The sequence below is a fragment of the Pseudorca crassidens genome, chromosome 1 (genome assembly GCF_039906515.1).
Source record: "Pseudorca crassidens isolate mPseCra1 chromosome 1, mPseCra1.hap1, whole genome shotgun sequence".
In the NCBI taxonomy this organism is placed as follows: domain Eukaryota; kingdom Metazoa; phylum Chordata; class Mammalia; order Artiodactyla; family Delphinidae; genus Pseudorca; species Pseudorca crassidens.
Window position 1 is genome coordinate 180,985,882 of NC_090296.1, and position 22,905 is coordinate 181,008,786.

At 39.1% G+C, this 22,905-nt stretch overlaps 1 protein-coding gene across 23 annotated transcripts in view; it reads left to right on the forward strand.

Moving 5' to 3' along the window:
* The window catches only part of PARD3 (par-3 family cell polarity regulator), a 727,131-nt gene that overhangs the window by 386,838 nt on the left and 317,388 nt on the right, over window positions 1-22,905 (forward strand). For 11 of the 23 annotated variants that reach the window (XM_067702290.1, XM_067702246.1, XM_067702221.1 and 8 more), the window contains 4 exons: window positions 5,934-6,093; window positions 12,651-12,840; window positions 17,451-17,602; window positions 18,661-18,705. In XM_067702290.1, coding sequence (XP_067558391.1) covers window positions 5,934-6,093; window positions 12,651-12,840; window positions 17,451-17,602; window positions 18,661-18,705 — 547 coding nt within the window. The remainder of the gene's footprint in view (window positions 1-5,933; window positions 6,094-12,650; window positions 12,841-17,450; window positions 17,603-18,660; window positions 18,706-22,905) is intronic. The other 12 variants (XM_067702387.1, XM_067702238.1, XM_067702260.1 and 9 more) reach the window with 6 other exon arrangements.

A 22,905-nucleotide genomic window follows, 5' to 3' on the forward strand; every position in this document is an offset into this window, starting at 1 on the left:
CTTATGATGAATCCCATGGTCCTGTTTTCAGCTCAGGACTCTACTCTAGTTCCAGATCCCTCTGTCCAGCCACCCATGGAGATGTCCACTGGTATGTCTCTCAGGCACCTATGCTTTTTCCACCAAAACCCATTCCTCCCTCAGTTCTTCATCTACCTTGTCCTCCTTCCCCCCGAGATAGCTCCACTGTTTCTTTACTTGTAGAAGCTGGAAATCTGGGGTGGCTCTGACCTCTCAAATGCCTTTCCTGTCTCTGTTGCCTCCTCCTCTGGAATCTCTCTCCTCCCTCACTCCTCTCCATCCCCCTGCCCTTACCCCATCCTCTCACCGGGCTCTCTGCTGCAGCTCCCTGAAGGACTTCTCTCTCAACCCATTTTGTCTACACGGCAGTAAGGCACATCTTCCCACAAAACAAACTGATCGTGTCACTTCCGGCCGAAATCTCTTCGGGAGCTTTCCTTCCTTTCCAGGATGGGTGCCAGTCTCCATCACGTGGCCACTAGGACGTGCACAAACCAGCCCCTGTGTCCACCAGCCTGTCCCTTACACGACCTGAAATTTCTCAGATGTCTGATGCTGCCTTTCACCTCTGGATTTTCCACGTGAGTCAGTTCTGCTCCTTGTTCTAGCAAAGTCAGCCTTTAGATTTCAGTATCCTCTCTCCAAAGCCTTTCCGTAGCCCTGGGTACTCACCTTCAGGCAGCAGCTGTCACACCATCATGGTTCCTCTCTGGTTTTCTGTGGTGGGAACTGCAAATTCTGAGATGGCTGGGACCTTGTTCATCTCTCCATCACTGGGGTCCAACCCAAGGCTGACACCTAAACATGGACTGAATGATGAGGGAAATAATCCCAGAGAGTCGAGCCTTTTTAGAAGAAAAAAATTAACTTAGTTACTGTTAGACACTGAAGTTCTAACAAGGCAAGGTAACAGAATTAATATTTTAGCAGTGATTCTGGATTTCCTTCACCTTCCTTAGCTCTAATGCTCTTATTTAAAAACATTCCATAAGCAGTAATTATTTCTTTAAAAAAGAGAGAGAAAAGAAATGGCTTTCCTTTGTTTTGTGCTCCTGAAGGATGGATGAACTTTTTTGGCATCTCTTCCATTGGAAAGAATACATAAAGCAAGAGGCAGAAACATTGGTATCATTGCAAAGGACAGATTTGTTGAGGACTTTGAAGGAGAACTTTGGGAAATGGGTATTGAAAGTCACTTGTGTAGGAGAATTATGATAATTCTAAATGTTCCAAGGAAATTAGTATTTGTAGGAATTACTGCAATTTAACCTAGTCTGCAGTCACTTCATTATATCTTTGTTAGACATGATTTCATATAAAGCCTGCCTTGGTACCAATAGAGAGTAAGACCAGGTAAGTTTTCTCTTAGCCCCCATGCTGAGGAATTTAGTCACCAAGGACTACTTTTTTTTTTTTAAGAAGAAGAAATAAGACTTTTTATTTCCAGATAACATGATTTCTACGTAAAAAACCCTAAGGAATCTACAAGGCAATTACTTTAGAACAAGTAAGTGAATTTAGCAAGATCATAGGACAGTAGGCCAATGTACAAAATCCATTTTATTTGTATGTACTAGGAATAGACAATTTGACAGTAAAATAAAAATCAATATCATGTACCGAAATATCAAAAATCATAAAATACTTAGGGATAAGTTTAACAACACAGGTAATCTCTGTACTCGTAATTCTATAAAACGTCACTGAAAAATAAAATAGACCTAAATTAGTGGAGTGATATATGATTAGCAGACTCAGTATCACTGAAGTATCAGTTCTCTCAAATTGGCCTATTGATTTAATAAACTCTCATTAATCATCCCAGCAGGAATTTTTATAGCAATGGACAAACTGATTACCAATTGGGATTATTAATTTTTATATTATTTATTATTAATGTTATATTATTATTAATATTATTTAATTTATATGAAAATCTAGAACTGGAAAAACTATTCTAGGATGAAAATATCATTGGTTGCTTTTGGGCGGGTTGGGATTGAGCGGGAAATAATAGGAAGGAATTTAATGAGGTGATGGCAATGCCCTTTATCCAGAGAGGGGTGTACATTACATGGGTTTATCAATTTGGCAAAACTTACTGAACTGACCAAGGACTACTTTAAAGTGAATTCTCTCTCTATGTTTAATTCTCTTAGAAAGCTACATTAGAATAGGAAGGGACCTAAGGTATCGTTTATGATTCTCTTTATTTTATATATGAAGAAATAAATACAGAGAAGCCAAATGAGGTGCTTAATGGCTGCAAGGCCAAGGTAGTGGCAGAGCAATTTAGAAGCAAGGTGTCCATCCCTCTTATGCACATGAGAGGGTCTGATTGCCTGTGAGTGTGGGGTTCAAGCAGTTGATACTCTGGCTGTGTTGGGAAGAGGTGGACAGTAAACCTATGAGTCCCAGCGTCAGGCAGGCCATCGCGTTCTGGGTCTGTCACATCCAGGCTTACTTCATCCTCTGGTCAGTGCTATCAGCCACATGGGAACCTGGAGGACATTAGCTGTGGTTCTGCATGAAAGCAGAACCTGGAACTGAACCCTGAAACTCCAGCCACTCTTCTCCAAAGAAAGCTAGACCCTGTCTTACTATTCATTGTCCTGTGTTAACTTGTCCTTCGGATGTTAGTCCTTTCTGCAATGTGTGATTGTAACCTCGATCAACTTTCTTTTACTTTCAGCCTTGTGCTGTGCCCTTAGCTTTAAAGGCCCGCGTCCACATGGCCTATACGTATGAGATCTCTAAACCGATTTAAGGAAACTCTGAGTCATTCACTCAGAAATGGATTTATTCATCCAGTTATTCACCCAGTGCCTGCTCTGTGCCAGGAATTGGGGATAGAATAGAATAAGCTTATAAAGACTGAAATATCGGATAATAAGATCATGCCACTTACTAACTGGGACCCAGGTTTAGGTTTGCTGGAGGGGACTAGGGCCATATCTATGCGAGCTTTTCACCGTTTCTAGTTGAGATGGTGGGATACGTTTTCTTTATGTGAAAGACATGATTTGACCCACTATTGCACACTTATAACAACTTGAAATTTTATTAAGCCCCACAGATATTGTATTAGTTTTTTAAAAGAAACCAATATTTTACCTTTTCCTAGGAAGAGTAGGCCAAATGTATAATATGAAGCATATTCACTGGACAATATCCAGTTCTTTGTTATTGAATAGCACTTATTATTTTCTGATTGTAAAAGCAATATATGATCCTTTGAATATCTTTTTAAGAGCATACTACATTACATTGTTTATAGATATGGGGTAATTCCCAATTTTTGTGTCTTTGTAAATGAAGTTCTGATAAATATTGATCAGCATGAATCTTTATGATTCACCTAACTTATTATTTTGTGAGGATAGTGACCACAAAGTGAAATCGATGGCCTGGTCACAGAATATAGGATATTCTTCGGCCTGTGACATATATCTCCACGTTACTCTGGGAGGAGACTGGATCACTTTATGCTGATCCCCAGTATGAGTTATCTTGCTGCAACCTAGTTTTCTTTAATGGATGTAAAGGCTTTCCTATTTTCTTAGGGATGGAGTTGAGGGCGTCCCACACAATTGTCCCTACTCGGGACTGAGTTCTGTTGGATGGAAGAACATTTTTTGCAGTTAAAACGACAAAGTGAAAATTGCAGTTCTTTTATTTTGGTGTCTTCTTTGAATTAAGCTTAATTTGATAAGGTTTTTATATGTGGAGATGATCAGAAGGGCCTGGGAGCAGCCCATACTGCAGGAAGGCCAGGCCAGTCTTCCAGGACTGCCCTCCTTGGAGTGGCTAAGCTCCCACTCTGATGATGCGATGCATTCCTCTTTCTTAAACTCAATTGCTTGTAACAAAAAAAATCATCAAAAGATTTAAAACAAAACTCTGTACTCCAATCAGTTTTTTTTTAAGAAATTAAAAGGCATTGTGTCTTCTGTTAAATATTTATGTATTTGGCCATTGATGTCTTCATTTAAATCTGTCTTTTGAGATGCAAATTAGACATGGTTAGGGAGGTGGGGAGGTACAGAAGCTTTCCCATGAAAGTGTTCAAGTACAAGGTTCCTAATGAACAGGCATCTTATTGTTTTTCTCTGGAAAGCCTGCATGTGCTATTTTTAAAATAGAATTGTTATTTGACTTTATAAAATTCTAAAATAGCCTCTTGGGATATTTAGGGATTTCTCATAAAGGTGCTTTATAAAGATTTTATCATCTAGAAAATTGCAGTTATATGCTTCAATTAAATGTATTTGTTAAGCAAACTCGAGGTTGTGTTGTCTGTCTTATGATTAAATAAATTATTGTGTAGGATGCAGGTCTTGTGTGTTGAGACTTGTATAGCAGGTCTCTAATGTATGTGCTCATTAAAAAAATTCACACATGCCTGTTTTTAAAGGGATTGGGTATTTGTTGTGTTTGTTTTTACTTCTCCAAAGTACCTTGGAATTTAGGAATAATGTTCTTTCAGAAAATGTTCTTGTATTTTTTTACATCTAAGACGTGGAATATTTAATTTACTTTTCAGTAAAGCTGTCAGTTGTAAGCTGCAATTTAAAAAAAAAAAAAAACTAATAAATCCTCATTTCACAATTTAAACCTTATTGAGTCTAATTCACTAGCGCTGCAAGTTTATTATTCTCCCGCAGTTTGACGTGCCTCCAATTGTAATTGTGTTGACCCTTCAGTGCATTAAATCTCCCCGGTGCTTATCAAACTGGGTGAGATAAGTCTACAATTCGGAACTTCATTAAATATCTCATTTATATTAAACAGATGATAGCTTCTAACAGAAATAATAATTTGTTCAGGTGAAGGAGCCACAGTTGTGGTTTCCTCTGTTTGGAATGTGCAGTCCTCTCTCCACTTTGCTGTGCTCTGCTCCCTGCCTCCACACGGGCCCCTCCACCCCACCCCCCAGCCCTCCCTGTCTCTGGCTGCCGGCCAGCTCCAAAGCATCATAAGATTTTAGTTGGTGGGGTTAACCTCAGAGCCCACACTGGGAGGATTTGTGTGCTTTGTTCCTCCTTGTTTCATGGCTTTACTAGTATAGAGTTCTCACTCATATTATGTTTATGAAGTGTATGACTTTATAAGGCACAGCTGTCTTAAACAACGCCACATACCATTTTAATTCTTGGTGATAGGAATCCACCTATATTCTTTGCTTATCTAGCAGATTCTGTATATTTGCAAAATAGCTACCTTTGCCTGCCTTATTAGAATACTGGGTTTTTTACTTCTGTTTTGTCAATATCCTGTGTAGTTTATTTTCTCTCAGTTACTATCTCATACTTAAGAACACAATGAGAGAATAGGATGATTGTTTCTAATTTCAGCAGAAGAAACTGAGGCTCGGTGTATTGTTGAAGACACCCGAACTGACAAGTGGTCTTTAGGTCTTAGAGAGCGGGTGGTCATTCTCCCCCCACACACACCAAGGTGTGCTGTTAGGTGTATTTATGCACTCTAAGTGTGAAAAGTAGACTTAAATTCCAGCTTCCATTCTGATAATGATAAAGCATGTCTAGCGCAGGGCAACATCGCATAAAGATTTCTGAGTTAAACCATAACTCAGATTGACTTCAACAGGTACTGTCAAGCTGAAAAAAAATAAGCAACAAGGTGAGTGTGATTAAAAAGCCTTTAATCTACATATTTTTCCTCCAGTGGTTGAAATCTGACAGCTTCATGGGAGGCACAGTGTAAAGTGGCACAGAAAGTTGGTCATTAGGCAAAGCTGTCATCGCAAACTATTTTGGTACAGGGTGAAAAGTTCTAGTTCTTTTGGTACCCAGTTCGATGCAGACCCTGGGCAAGTTGGGTCTAATTCCCCCATGCTGGTCATGGGCCTCCAGTTCTGACTTTACCTCGCCCCCCCACCCCGCTCTCTGCAGCTGAAGTCACCTGGGAGCCCCTCTGGACCTGAGCTGCCCATTGAAACGGTGTTGGATGATAGAGAACGAAGGATTTCCCACTCCCTCTACAGCGGGCTTGAGGGGCTTGATGAATCGCCCACGAGAAATGCTGCGCTCAGCAGGATAATGGGTGAGTCAGGTAAAACCCTGTTGATCACGTCTTGTTTTTATGCTTTTACTGGTTCACAGAGAGGTTATTAATGTAACATTAATGTAAAGGAGGCCCATGATTTCAAGGGGAAGAGGAGCAGCTTCATTATAATCATTCAGGAAGTGTTAATGTGAAGAGAGGAAGTCAATACATTGATTTTGTTAAGTGAGTTTTGGATCCTGTAACGTGGGAAAGAGAAAAAAGAAGGGGATCACACAGAAGTGTTTTCCAATGATCAAGATATTCTTAGCATGTTTGAGACGATAAGTGAAGCTGTGGTTTTGTTTTTAAATCAACATTTAGTGGCTTATGGCAAGAAGGATTCAAAAGTTACATGTTTACAATAGCACTGTTTGGAGGGAGGGGAAAAATATGTGTATGCATGTATGTGAATATTCACATTTTGTGGCCTGTACTTAATAAGGTGTTACCCTTTTTCAATTGCATCTTGACTTTTTCAAAGCCTTCATTTGAAAATCCTGAAACTAGTTTTTCACATCCTTTGTCTGCATTCAGCACCATACTGTCTGCGTGGCCCCCAGTGAGGAAGGAGGTGATTAGCACTTGCTCTGCAGCCGTTCAGCTCTCTGCTAACAGATCCCGTTAATAAAGACTTGCTTTGCCACCAGAGTGGTTTGATTTACTGAGTTGCTCATCTTGGGATTCGCTTGTGAGAGTTGTCAAATTTAACACATAAGAAGCTATTTTGATTAAAATAGCACGTGACATAAAACACTCATTGCTGGTGTGTTTCGCAAGCCTCTAATATGAAGTACAACCTAAATTTAACTCCATTTTGAGCACACTTAATGGAGATCTAATACAATCCACGTCTCCATTAGGAAGCTTCGCTGGAACAGGAATTTGTTTCCTTCATCAGTGGATGTTTATGGAAAGCCTGCTGTTGGCAAGACATTGTGTATATACTTTTGCTGTAGATACAAAGATAAGTGAGAATCAGTCTGCCGTCAAAGAACTTTCTAGCAGGCACGATAGGAAAAACACGTGAACATGACTGGTAGAATTTTCTGTTGTTCTTCCTCTAATCCTTCTAGCTTTCTTGTTTGGAAAAATCGCTAAATTCCTCATTTCTTAGTTTGTGACGTGTAGAATGAAGACGCGCCAGCTCTCTGGTTTAATTTTGCCAACAGTTTTCTTTTGGCCTGCTTGACATAGTGCAAGTTGGGGAAGGACACGGAAGATGTTGCACACCTGTCAGGTGACAGGCATTGCATATAGTTTGTCAGATTAACCTTTGCTTATTAATGATCACTCTCCTCACCGCGGTGGGGTTTTCCCTACTTTCCTGGTTTTGCTGTGACACTTTATCTTCGTTAAATACTTCTCTTTTTTTTGCGGTACGTGGGCCTCTCACTGTTGTGGCCTCTCCCATTACGGAGCACAGGCTCCGGACGCGCAGGCTCAGCGGCCATGGCTCACGGGCCCAGCCGCTCCGCGGCACGTGGGATCTTCCCGGACCGGGGCACGGACCCGCATCCCCTGCATCGGCAGGCGGACTCTCAACCACTGCGCCACCAGGGAGACCAGTTAAATACTTTTTTATTGATGAAAATTCAAGACCCCTTGAGCGAGAGTGTATGTGTTCCCTGGATCTGCGTGCATACAAAGTGATTCGCTGTAATTTCCCCTTTATTATAGGAACATAGGACTTGCCATACTGAATCAGACCATTGGTCCACCAGTTCCTGTAACCTGCGTCCTGACTCCAATCCCTGATGCTTCAGAGGAAGGCGAAAAACTAAAACTAAAAAACAAACCCCCCCCAATTCACCTAGTGACCTTTGGAAATGCTGTATATATGGGTTGAGGATTCTTTCTTTTTCTTCAGTCAATTGCCCTGATTTTATTAGCTGTGGCCTCGTTAGTCCTCTAGTTTGCACTAGAGTTGGCATTTTTTTCCCTTCCCTCTGCTAGAGATGTAATGGACTTGAAAATTCCAGATGCTTCTGCTGGGGCAGGAATCGTCCAGCTCTGTGCTTTGTGACGTACTGTGCGTGGCCTTTTGGGCTGGGGTGGGGGGCAGTGACAGACTCCTTACTCTTCGTTGGTAGGCCAAATTGACGTGAATGATTTGGATATTTTCTTAAGATAGTTTTTTACATGTTGTGTGGGAAACTAGGGATCCCATATAGTTTTACTCTGAGAAATGTATATGCTTAATTTGATTTATCTTGAGTTTTACAAATTCGAGAATTCCTCAGTCTTTGTCAGTCCCTATTTCAGCATCATGGGCCCTAAGAAACAGACAGTGTTCGTAACATCACTTTCCACTTAAAGTTAGAAATCTTGCAGAGATAGTACCTTGCAACAAGATACCAAAGCCAGGTACCAAATATAAGAAATTAAAGCATTGACTTTCAGTTAACCTAAACCAATAGCAACAGTATTTACTGCTGGGCACAGTATCTGGGTGCATGGAAAATTTTCAGATCTTGTCTGGCTAGCAGTCGTCTTCTCTACCTTTAGGATATCTCCTGTGTAGACACCAGTGGAGGTGGTGGTGTCTGCTCCGTGATCTGCTATGATTCAGATAGAGCTTTGTATTGAAATTCCAGCTGACTGCATTAAGAAGTGACTAATTTTATGTGGATAGGGTGAATTTTCATGTAGCATATTCCTCCTGTGGGACTCTAGACCCAAAAGGAGCTTTGAGGCTTTCTGACTCATTTCTATGGGAACCTAACCCAGGAGAGAAGCTTCCAAAAACTAGACCAAAAAAGGAAGAGATTTTAGAGTTGGAAGCATGTCAGATGTCATCAGCTACACTTTCCCACTTAACAGATAAAAGAACTAAGTCCCAAGATCCCATGGCGATTTTTGTTTTATTTTGTTCTTGGCTCTTTCCTCTTTCTAAAAATAGCCATCTCTGAGGAATACTGGGATCACACAATAAGTGTTAGTGACATTCATCCTTTATTGACACCCATTTTTAAGTACCCACATTTTCAAGCAACTGGCTTCAGACAGTCTTAACAGAATCTTCCATTCTGGCAACCAGTGTGATTTAAAAATCAAAGAAGTTATTTTTGCAACAACCTTACAGATCGTGTACTCCAACCTACTAAACGTCTGTTCAGGGGAATTCTGGCCCGAGGAAGCTAAGTGACAGGTCTGAAGCCCCAGACTTCCGTGTTTCTGAACCAGAATTACGATGCATATTTTTCTGAGTCACGAGTCCCCCATTACTGGAACCTGATCGATCTCCTTAGCTCTTGGTGGGGTCAGCCAGAGTGGCAGCCAACGGCAAGAGTTCTCCAAGTGTCGTCCGTGTCGGCTGACTTTCCACTACCATGGATTTGCAAGGAGTGATTTTGGATATCTATCAACAAGCATCTGTAGCAAGGCTGCATAGGATTTCTTCCTTTTAAAAGCCTTAAAAATATTTCACAAATGGCTGGACTGTCTTAACTGGTACTGCTAATAACCACAGAGGTAATAGGTGTAGCTCATGTCACCAGCGTGTTCACTTCATAGGACACATCACAGGCTGACATTTGGGAGCATGGAACCTTAAATGTTTTCCAACTTTTTTATCTGAAGAATTTTTCCGTTTAAAGCACAACTGAAATCTGTGGTCTCCATTTTTTAATGTAATCTCAGTAGTTTTTATATTGATACATTTTGGTGAGTTTAAAAAATAATTCTGTTCAGAATACTTTGATCTTGTTAGAAAGTCAACGTAGAAAAATGGAATATTAAGGTTGTTTTTATTGTGAGTCAGATCTCTGGCAAAAGGTTTCTCATTTCACGTAGTGTTGCCTTCTATGTAAATGTACCAATGAATAAATGTTTAGCAAACAGTCATTCTGCATCTCATTGTTTCACTCGGCTACAGTCTAAATCTTAGTTTGTTGGTTAACTAGTTGAGGAAAGGAGAGTTTATTCATCAAAAACCGGATCAAAGGTTTCTGAAGTCACCCTTCGAAGGGTTCACATTTAGGATATGCCAAGTACCTGCAAACATAATTGAGAGTTATTCTAAGGGGAGTTTGGTAGAATATGTAGTTTGATAGCTTAGTTCATTACCCCCAATATATTCTTGGAGCTGCATCCCAAAACACTGTTCGTCGCAAGTATGTTAAGAAGTGGAAAATTGATGGAAAACATATATTCTCAAGTCTTTTGAAATATTAGCCTCCAGAATCATAGGGGAAAGAAAAAAAGCTGAATCCTTGTCTTACGGTTAATAGGGACATTTCCCGCAGTTTCTTTAGGTATGAATTTTTAGATCACCTAAGGAACAATATTTCTACTCAAAACAACATAAAAAAGGACTGTCACATGAAGAACCATTCTGTGTTCCATACTGCTTGTTAGACCGTCTCTCAGAATATATTGCATGAACAGTTTTGGTTTTGTGTTTAGAAACGAATGTGCTATATTATACCAATATAGTTTCTTCCAATAAATTGTGCCTCTGTGAGGACATGACATTTAATGCTGTGACATGTGCCTTGTCAGTGGTGAGCTACCAGGGAGAACTTGGATTTGTCATTCTGTACACTTTTTGGGGGAAAAAGTATGTTTTGGGAAGGAAATGTTTCTTTAGGTAATAGTACTGGAATGTCCGATCTTATTTATGAATGATATTTTATTGAACAGATTTCTGTCTTTCTGTACTAGTATCCTAAAACTCAAGTAGGCATAAAGGAGTGATTTGAATTCAGGAAAGGGAAGCAATGAAATATTAAATTTGATTTACATTTTTATCATGAGCGTTTATAAACAGTTGCTAGTTTTCACAGTTTGTCAAAATGGATGCATTTCAAATCAAAATAGAGTATTTTTCATGATAATTTGCTGAGTAGAGGTTTCAGTGAACATATATTATTTCTGTAATAGGGTAGTTGATGCTAAGTAATGATTGCATTTGAAATTTCTAGCAAGTTTGCTTTTGTGGGTTGTCCTGAAAAGATCAACTTAGTGTTTGCTCCTTTGTTGAAATGTCTAGAATAATATCTATTTTAAAAGATGCTTCAAGTCTATATATGCCATCTCCCAGTTTCCAAAATGGTGTTAAAACGAAAATTATCGTTTACACATTCTTGTGAATGTTTAAAAATTAGATCTTAAGACAGATGTGAAAATGTTCATGAACTGTCTTCACATTGCTATTGTGCTATTTTTAAAAGCAATTACTTGTAAAGGACAAGGGCACCCTGTTTGAAACGGTGGTAGGATTGGGAAAGTGCAACAATCCTTTTTATTTGCATAGGAACTAGGAGAGCTGACTTAACAGCTGTGGACATTGGACTTGAGATGACAGTGTTTCCATCCTCCTGTAAGGTGACAGGGAAACTGTCCGTTCTCCTTGCTGTGTTGGGAGAGACAGGCCAGTAGGGCGACACCACACCGTGATGCATGTTTCTCTGAGGACAGCCTTTCACAAGATATCCATGTGAACCGAAGCTTCGCCCATGAGTTCTTGCTCAGAGGAAATATGGCCCAAGGTTTGAGGAGGAAGCCAGAAGAACTATAGGTGTTTTGGGGAGGAAGATGGCAACATTTGGACCTCAGCTTTATCTTTAAGGATTCAGGCCCCTGAATTATAATTTTATCCCAGGAAAGATAAACGCCTATCATGCCGATCCCAGAACCTGAGCAGATTTTACTGAAAGAAACTGATCAATGTGGACAGTTCTGGGTCTTTTCTTACCGAGAACACTGTATCCTAATTGAATAAATCAAAATTTACAAGCTCCCCTGTCTTGGCCTGAAAAACCTCTGGGCAGTGAGATCCTAATCTTTCCTCTTTAACATCACTCCTGCCATCTCTCCACAAGGCCCCGGTTCTGCATGCACTCATCTTTGAAGTGTCACCTGAGTGCACTGTGCACTTTCCTCCATCATGCATTTAATGATGTTGTTGCTGATGTCTAAAATCAATGTCGTCATTTCTTACAGTAGAAGAGATCGTATTAATCATTCAAAACCCATCTCGGATGTTGACTTTTTTTTAAGACTCCCAGCATCCTCTTCCTTCAGCTACCCAGGCGATTGCCAGCACTAGTGAGTGCCAGGGCACTTCTGGTACATCACTCAGAGCACCAATCAATTACTACTTTATCTGTCTCCTTCTCTGAGGTGTGAGCCATTGAGAGGCAGAGATGGTGGTAGGTGCCCAGCTAGTGAATGAGTGAATGATTGATGTAAGTCTGCAGGGCTTCCCTCCAAATTTCCTGGTAAAATTTTTCAAAGGACTATAAACGACTTCAAGTCTATGTGGCATTTTCACATTAGAAATCATTCTGGAGATCATCTCTGGCCTTAGGAAACTTAATACCAGAGACACTGAATACCGCACCCAGAGCACCATAGCTGTCGTGTCAAGAGGAGGGAATAGACCGGAGGTCTCCCTTTGACATTCATTTATGAAAAATAAGTTTACTTAATTCTATTTTTCTACCAGGTTGAGCAGATTTTGGAAATTTAGACTTTTTCTAATGTAGCAAAGTGTTAACATTCATATACATAACCCTTAGATGGATGTCTAGAATTTCTCTTTGTTTTTTTCCACTGGACAGGTAAATACCAGCTGTCCCCCACGGTGAATATGCCCCAAGATGACACTGTCATTATCGAGGATGACAGGCTGCCAGTACTCCCCCCACATCTCTCTGACCAGTCATCTTCCAGCTCCCACGATGATGTAGGATTTGTGACAACGGACACTGGCGCGTGGGCCAAGGCTGGCATCAGTGAGTCAGCAGAGTGGTAAGAGCACTGTTGGGAAACATCGGTTAATTGCAGTCACACTTGATTTTAGGGTTAAACGGTCTGTCACCGAGCACAGTGAATCAGTGTCTTTTATAGCGGTGTTCTGATTTAATAATAATGATTTAATACTCGTAGTTGTCACTCCTCAAACAAAAGATTCCCCCCAGCCTCATAAACCTGCCCAACTGTGTTAGCCTTTCCAGGGCTATCGTTAAGAGTTTAGCCAAACCAACGAGAAAACTACCACTCACCCCCAAACCCTACTCATTGAAGTTAAGTTTCACAAGTGAAACATTTATTTTAGATCTGTGTTAATTTGACGAATTGTTTTCCTATTCCATAAATAAATTCTAAGCAAATCCCTCCGGTGACTGAGAGTTTGTAACAATTCGACGACTTTGGCCAAATTAGTAGTTGTTACGTTCTGGGAGTGGGAAGAAGCTTTTTCAGATTTTCTTTTTAGAGCGCTATAACTCTACTAGTCTTTGTACTTACTTCTAACATTATGACTTCAGGGGCAGTCTAATGCTATTTTTTCTCCTGTATCTCTAAAAATATAAGAAAGCATTTGATATTATTGAACCAGCGTGTGGCAGATAAATGTGGATGAGTGTCCTCATTTGCCTAGTAATTATATACATCAATAAGCGAAAGGAAGGTCCCTCCTAGGGATGACCTTGGAAGGCTGTAGTGATAATGAACACAACCACGTGAAGCATTATACCAGAATCTTCTTCTTGCCCTTTCTCTGGGGTCTCTTAAGAATCCATCAGCAAAATGATATTTCAGTGTTGTGGCATTGAGCCACACTCAAGCCCGCGTGATAACAGCTTACCTTTGAACGAGTTTTTTGGTTCAACGTAGAGGGGGAACTACCATACAAAGTAAAAACCCACCTGAATCAGACGCTGTAGCATTTACCGCTGCAGTTTATATCTCTTTCTGAAAGTGAAAGCAATGACAGAGAAAGTAAGGATTAGATATTTGCAGTATTCATCGAAGGGACAAAAACCTTTTGAGTCTCCACCGTGATGAGGAATTTTGAAGGCAGCCATAGGAATAGATGTTTGAGGCCTTAAGAAATGCTGTATTGGTGAAAGTCAATAAACAACGAGCAGGGCTGGAGTGTGGCATTAATTTCCCTAAGGGGATTCATAAAACAGTGAGGACTTGTATGATTTTGCTGTGGGGAATGTGCAGGGGCTGGAAAAGAATATGAATGAAGGGTTATCCAAACAAGAATGGCAGCTGTTCTGAATCACAGCAGAAAATGTAAGCTTTTCCAGCCTGACAGTATCTCCCTAATCCTTGATGAAAATGTTATGAAAACAAAAGGGCAATAAGGCAGGATTAATAACTGGAATTTTAATAACTTTTGGGGGGGGGGTCAGGGTATGGTTACATTCTTTAAAGAATCAGCTGTCAGTCCTGCAGACTAACTTGCTAAGTATGCTAGCGTATTGTTTCTTGTGTCTGAAATTAGTTTAATGGGAAGAATTAATTATGTTATGGTTTAAGAATATTTAGTTATTTTAAGATGCTTATTCACTCAAAAACTCATTTGCCGTTTTCAGTTGTGTATGTGTACAGTTCGATTGTGGAAGGCTGAATATGTCAAATGGCTAAAGTTTGCATTTCTTAACTGATAGAATATACTTGTTTTCAATCCATGAACTGATTTAGGGAACGTAACAACGTTTTTAAGGTGAAGAAGGTGAAACAGCAAATTCTCATCTTAGTGACAACATAATTTCGGAGGATATAAAATTAGTTTAAAAAATACGCCAATATGTGGCTTTCAGGAACAAAAATTTGTACTTCTTTGAAAAACCTTTACCCAATAATTTTTATTAAAAATGTATTGCAGATTCACTCTGTTCACACATTTGATACCTAGTTTGGAATTCAGGTTTTCGTGTAATTCACACGATACAGAAGAGGGTTGACGAGCATGTGCAGGATAGTCGGAGAGATCAACTTTCAGTATCTAAAAGAATTACTCTTGGACTTCCCCGGCGGTCCCGTGGTTCAGACTCCGAGCTTCCACTGCAGGGGACGCGGGTGCGATCCCTGGTCGGGGAACTAAGATCCCGTATGCCGCGTGGCGCGGCCATAATGAACACACAAACAGAAAGAATTACTCTTAGTTCAAATATCATATTTAGTGTTTATTGTTCCAAGATTGTTCTCACCATATAGGTTTTAATTTTTCACTTCTAGGACTGTGTTTTCGAATTGGGGTGTATGTGCCCTGGAAATTATAAGCATAGTAGTACGTGGACACTACTATATAAGCATAATATACACACACATATATATTTAAGAAATATGTAAAAGCAGTCTACACTTATATACATAATATATGCTGGAGCTCTGCACACACATGTATATACATACATACATACATAGGGTCTAAGCAGAGTAGTACGAGAAGGGACACCTAAGCCTTCAAGGTGCACATGACCCTGCTGCTTCCTGGAACGTCAGATTTATTCTGGGCTTTACAGATGAGATATGATATGTTAAAAATGAAAAGATTTAGTGTAGGATGCAAACAAAATAACATTGATTAGGATATAACATAGTGTTTTACATAAAAAAATCGTTTTTGCTTTGGGCTGAGCTCCCAGTCCCTGGGCCAGAACAACGGTTAAGCAAGCTAGGTGCCCAGGGGAGCAAACGTAAGGAGCTTCTCACTCTCAGGTGTGGCCCCTGAACTCACAGGACCCTGAGATCAGAGCTCCCTTGAATTCTGAGTCCCAGGCACCTACGTTGCCTCCTCCCCGGGCCCTGCTCTGTACTTGGTGGAAAAGATGGAGAAGGATCGTTCATTTCCTTTTTGAGGTTTCGGTTGGCGCTTGGTTTTTAAATACCCTGTTTCCGTTATAATTTTCATAACTTTGAAAATTTGAGATAGCAAGTCTTTGTTGGCTAATAATAATTTATTTTGCATGGTGGTCTGCAGTTTACTGAGGGCTTTCCCCTTGTGTCCTTGAATTCTCTCAGTGGCCTGGCCAGGGGTTGGGGCCACTCTTTTCTTCATGGAGCCAATGAAGACACAGGGACTCAAAGCGTTCAGGCCACATCACCTGATGGCGAAGCACTGCCTTCATGTCTTCCTTGTCGCAGTTTTTGGTTTAGCCTTTCCCTAATGCCATCTGTCATGTCATGCACAGTGAATTGCAGCTAAATTTCTGATATGTATCCAAACCAGATCACTACCCTTTTATCAATATGCATGGTCATTCCCATAGGACCAATACAGGGTTAGAGAAGCTGGTTTCCAGCAGAAGCCTAAGGAGGGCGTGTATAGTGGAAGCGGACGTAGTGGAGAGACCACCACATTCTAGCATGTCCAGTGAGCTGCGGAGGGATGTTCTCCTACCTGTGGCCACATAGGCAAGGTGGCTCCACACTGATATAGGAGAGCTCTCTGTTTACTCACCGTGCTCAGCACAGAGAAGAACCACGTCATTGTGGGGCTGGGCTCACAACACCTGGTGGTGCTTCTGAAAGTGTTAGTGGGATTTTACAAATAGGACCGATTCCCCTGCCACTTCCATTGTGAAGACACTTGATACTGTATCCTGTTACCACTGATCTGCCCTGTGTTTCATCGTCTCTGCGGGAGCCACTGTGTTGGTGTCACACAAACCAAATGCCATCCAGACTTAGTCATGCTTTTCCTGACTCCCTGGAATACCAGTCAGTCTCCCATCCGAGCATCCACAGAGTCTTCTGTGTGCTCCTGGTTTGGTATTCTTCTTAGGGAATAGAGATCTTTTCTTATTTATTACTTTGACTTTGGTACCCGGCACCACACTTTCATCAGAGTAGGTTCTAATCGTGATTTGTTGAGTTGATTTCTTCTCAGTTGATTTAAGTATTGCAGAGAAGCTACATCCTCATAAAACTACATGCCATAAAGGTGTTTTGGTTTTTTTTCTGAAACACAAGATAAAGGATATATAAGATGACCAGAACATATCCTTTTTTTAACAAAATTCATTTTACTGAAGTATAGTTGATTTACAATGTTGTGTTAATTTCTGCTGTACAGCAAAGTGATTCAGTTATGCCTATATGCATTCTTTTTCATATTCGTTTCCATTATGGTTTATCACAGGGTATTGAATAGAGTTCCCTGTGCGATACAGTAGGACCTTGTTGTTTATCCATTTTGTATATAATAGTTTGCATCTGCTAATCCCAAACTCCCAATCCATCCCTCCCCCATTCCCCTCCCCCTTGTCAAGCACAAGTCTGCAGAACATACCCTTCTCAAAATTTCTATTCAGTTGCAATTCATATAGTCACTAATTTGCTGCCAGTATTTGTATTAATATATGAAAGTTTTTCTCAAAGATTCAGTCTTCCTCACATGGAGAAGGAATTGCTCTAAATGTAAATTAATGTCGTATTTTCCTGTCACCTCCTACACAACCACAGTTCTTTTGATGGACTATATTTGTGCTATTTAGTTTAAATATTTCTGAGGAATATCCATATACACACATTCATACACACAGGTGTAGATGAACTTTCCTGAGCGTCACGTCTCTTATTTTCAGTAAATGTTTTTATGTTTCTCTTTCTCTTCACACCAGCTCTTTGAGTCCAGACGTCGATCCAGTTCTTGCTTTTCAACGAGAGGGATTTGGACGTCAGAGTATGTCAGAAAAACGCACAAAGCAATTTTCAGATGCCAGTCAATTGGATTTCGTTAAAACGCGAAAATCGAAAAGCATGGATTTAGGTAGTGAGTACGATCTCCATGAACCTCTATCTAAATTCGCTTTAGATGCTTTCAGATGAAAATCAATGGTCCCAAACACATGTCTGTTTACTGTGAGCCATAGAGAAAATAAATGCGAAATGAGGCAATTTGGCAAAAATTAGTTTTTCTCCAAGTTTGAGATAACCGTGCTTCTAAGTGGCATGTTTACATCATGTGCAATATGTTAATATATATGTTTTCTGATGAGAAAAGAAACAAACACATGTGCCTATCATGCTCTATTCATGTATCTTTACTTGAAAAAAATGAAATGTTTTAACACTTTGGCTGCTGAAAACCAATTTCATTGGAATATGACTTGGTTGGTTGTGGGGACGCTCGAACCAGAAGAAGCAGTTTTGGAGAGAAACCATTATCTCAATCCATGTCTAGAGTTTGGTTACTTCCTCATATTTTCCTTCCATTGCTGTCCTTTAAGGTTTATTTGATAGAAACTCTTATGTGTTGATAATTAAGGCCTTTAAGTGGAGTCATAATTTGAGAGCATATTTATTGTAGAAAGTATTTGGAAGCAAATGAGAGGAGGAAAATAATCCTAGTTGTTCAATCAAGCACCAATCAGGTAGTGTCTCTTTTTAAATCCAAATCCACCAAAAACCAAAACAAACAAACAAATTAATTAATTATATCCATACACCAATTGAATGATTAGAAAAACCTTCGTTAATCAACTAGAACGTATTTATGCTGTTCTCTGGTGGCTGTTTGTACTTCGAGACTAAAAACATTCATTTATCCCATGCAGAAAAGAAAAATCGGGCGATTCCTTGCCTCGCTAATTGTGATATGCTAACATATCAATAACACACGTGTCTGTGAAATGAGATGACTGGCATTGCATGGAGACACTGCTTTTTTCCCCTTTTTTTTTGATTATGAATGTTTGCTTGATATTTCATATATTTTGCATGAAATATTACCTAAGAATTATCACCTAACTGAAAAGATCTGGGAATGGTTGAAGCATGTTGGGCTGTGGGACTAACTGGGCTAACCATTATACATTTACCTTTTAACAGTAGCTGACGAGACTAAACTCAATACAGTGGATGACCAGAAAGCAGGTAAGAATGGACACTTAGGCTGTTGCCATAGAAACTGTGGTCCAAGGAGCTTATCATAATTGTAGAGCTGCCAATCACATAGCACGTAAACATAAATATTCCAGGCTGGCACGGATGTTTTCATAGTAGGAAATCAAATGGTACAAGAAAAGGAAAATTTTCTGTGAGAAGAAATTTATCACTGTAGTACATACTAAATGGAAATATAATTTAGTGCTTCAGAGACACTAAAACAACCTACATCTTCTTAATTATATTTGTGTAGTAATGTTTTGTCACAATTTATAAAAAAAAGTCAAAATCCTGAAAACGTGATCTCTTAGGGTGGATTCTTTGTTTCAGAGTCATCTATCTGATGCTTAGGTTAACATCCAAAACATGATTCTCAAAGTGGTGATTTTCGTTTGACGGATAATGGCACAAATATAAATATTTTCACTGAAGGACAGTGTCTAGTATTGCTCTCATTAGTCACTCAGAAAAGCTTAGATCTTTTTCTGATGCAAGCATTAGTTTGTAGTTACCTAACATTGAATTAGACTATATATTGCGTCCTTATCTTTGTGAACCTGCTTGAAGGTTTTGTTTTTGTTTTTTGTTTTAATTAATTTATTTTTTGGCTGTTTTGGGTTTTCATCGCTGCGTGCGGGCTTTCTCTAGTTGCAGCGAGTGGGGGATACTCTTGGTTGCGGTGCACGGGCTTTTCATTGTGGTGGCTTCTCTTGTTGAGGAGCACAGGCTCTAGGCACATGGGCTTCAGAAGTTGTGGCTCGCGGGCTCTAGAGCGCAGGCTCAGTAGTTGTGGTGCGTGAGCTTCAGTAGTTGTGGCTCGCGGGCTCAGTAGTTGTGGCTTGTGGGCTCTAGAGCGCAGGCTCAGTAGTTGTGGCACATGGGCTTAGTTGCTCCATGGCATGTGGGATCTTCCCGGACCAGGGCTTGAACCCGTGTCCCCTGCATTGGCAGGCGGATTCTTAACCACTGCGCCATGAGGGAAGCCCTTGTTTTTGTTTTTCTTTTTCTTCTTAACTATTTAGGGCTTGCTTCTAAGATGCTGCCTAAATCATTCCGTAGAAACAATGGATTATTTTGAACTGGGTTTTACATGATAGTAGATTTTACATGTTATTTTATGACAATGATCAGAGGAAAGTCTTTATGTGTAATTAAAGTCATGTGCTTTGTACAATTGAGCGTTTTGATTTATTATTATAAGTTTGGAATAGAGTTTTAATTATTCGAGCTCCAGTATGATTTAGTTACACCACTTAGCACTAATTGGCTTCAATTCACCTTTTTAACCTGCAGTAGTAATTAGTTTTAGGCTTCTTGAAAAATGTGTATCCCACGTACATATGTAAAGATAATTGTGGACGTGGTTGGAGTTTTCACATTCTGTAAAGATAGATTGTAAAAACTACATCCAATAAATCATTGGATTAACTGTAGTGCAGGGCAATTAACAATAGCCTCAGCCCTTATTAAGTAGTTATTTCTTTTATCAAAACAAAGCATTTCTTTGGAATTCTGAAGCAGGGCTAAAGAAAAACATTATTTGATAGTTTACATATGTAAATTAGTAATTCGTTTTTGGAGTTAATGGTATTCAGTACTTTTCAAGAAGTAACCCCTGTTCAAGTTAATGTTTATAAAAAACAAATTGAGCTGCTCAGATTAAAGAACATGACTTTATATAATATGCCAATTAGGTAAAGTAAGGAAAATAGTTAATTTAACCAACTCACTAACAGGAAAAGAACAATTTATTATGATTAAAAAATAATATCCAGATTTCAGCTGAAAACATTAAATAACTTTCATGGTGAGAAGGCAGATTTTTATCATCTAATTGAATCATCTGCTTTCATAGTGCCTTAGAATGTTAGTTAGATCCTAGATAAAAAGCATTTATAAAATACTATATGTGATCTGTCTTACCGAATTAAATTGGAAAAACTTGGGACAAAAAATTATTACATAGACATCAAAGTACTTTCTGGTCTATTGCTTTTAAATCTACAATGAATAAAATATCTACACTGAATCCTTCCCATCCTCCAGTATTAGACAGTGAAGAGATTTTCAGTTATTTTTCTTTCTTCACTTCACTTGAATTGCTAAGATTATCATGATTTTACAGTTTAGTCCAAAGGTTTTTGGTAGAGTCACCGTGGCATTTTAGTGTAGATCATCTGTCTAGCTGTAAGCCTTTCATAATGAAAATTGAATTCCATTTCCCTTTGCCCTTGCAAAAGACATCCTCTCCTTTTTTTTGGTGAGAGAGGTATTAGTAGGTAAGAGTAGAAAAATAGACCTTAGGAAAATAGTATGATCATGATTTCCCCCTTTATTCCTGGATTTAGGAATCTTCTATGACATTTGGGGGGTAAACTTACTTTCTGCAAGAAAAGGAGGAACAGGAATAAGAGAATTGTGTTTCTAATAGTTTAATCCTTGAGTATAAAAAATAAGCAAAGTGTCCTAATGACCTGAACGATTTATATAAGGAGCTTCAAAATACTATTTTTAAATTATTATTTTACATTTAAAGTAATTTAAAAATTATTTAAATTATTTAAAAATTATTTAAAATAATTTAAAATTTAGAGACATTGATTTTTTTGTGTGTAAATAAAACTACTCTCTTGCCCCTACTTTATATAGTGAGAGATATTTTCAGTTTTTATTGCTGCTAAATGATAAGTTTATGATGTTAGGAATCTGAGTGATCCTCATTTAGGAATCTTATTAATTTATTACTTAACAAAATCTCTGTTAAAGTTTCTTTGACAAACATACCACTTGCATGAATGAAATCCATGTTATAGATCAAGAGTCAGCAAGCTCTTTCTGTAAAGAGCCAGGGAGTAAATATGGTAGATCTTGTAGACCAAACAGTCTCTGGAGCAATTACTTAATTCTGATGTAGTGTGAAGGCAAGCCATGGAGGATATGCAAATGAATGGACATGGCTGTGTTCCAGTCAGATTTTCCAGATTTGGCCCACAGTTTGCTGATTGCTGTTATAGATGCACAAATTATAGATGTTATGAAAATTTTCAACCATATGTAAAGACTGTAGTTTATTAACCTACCATATACCCAATACCCACCATATATAATTATCAACATTTTGCCAGAATGTTATTCTACAGTGTTAAGAATTTAGAGAAAAGAGTAGATAGGTAAGCTCCCAATTATGCTTACAAAATATCTATTGCTTATTTAGTTACAATTCCGTCATTTTTTTTTATCCCTGATTTGCTTGTGTTTTGTTTCTTAATAAATACATATATACATTTATCTATACATATATCAATATTTATATACATGTAATATATACATTTATTTGAATAAATACTCATGCCATATCTGAAATTATTAAAGCGTTTAGTGCTCTGAGTATCTTAAGTCAAATCTCAGCTAACTTTTCATACATAAATTATGTTTTGTTTTGTTTTGTTTTGTTTTGGCTGCGTTGGGCCTTCATTGCTGCATGTGGGCTTTCTCTAGTTGTGGCGAGCGGGGGCTGCTCTTTGTTGTGGTGTGCAGTCTTCTCATTGCAGTGGCTTCTCTTGTTGTGAAGCACAGGCTCTAGGCACTCGGGCTTCAGTAATTGTGGCACGCAGGCTCAGTAGCTGTGGCTCACGGGCTCTAGAGCACAGGCTCAAGAGCTGTGGCACATGGGCTTAGTTACTCTGCGGCATGTGGGATCTACCCGGACCAGGGATCGAACCCGTGTCCTCTGCATTGGCAGGCGGATTCTTAACCACTGAGCCACCAGGGAAGCCCATAAATTATGTTTTTATGATAATCTTTACTGGAAGTATCAAATCTTCATTGGAGATATATGCATAGATACATATAGATACATACATGCATCCGTACATAAACATGTCCTTTATGAAGCCAAGAAGGTACTGAATATTTGCCTTATAAAAGTTTATAGGACCTGAATGAAACTAGTAAGTTATGAAAATTGATAGGCATGATTTATTCAGAAAAAGATCTTCCTAGTGCTAATTCTAGAAAATGTGAACGTAAATGTCCCTACCCAGGAATCATCTTTTCCCATTCTCTTTGATTTCTTACTTTTTCTTTCATTCTTCGGAACAAAATTCATTTTCCTTCCTGTGACATGACTTTTATGGGTATTTAAAACATGAACTTGTCGAAAGTTATGGGGCTATCAAGAGAAAAAGT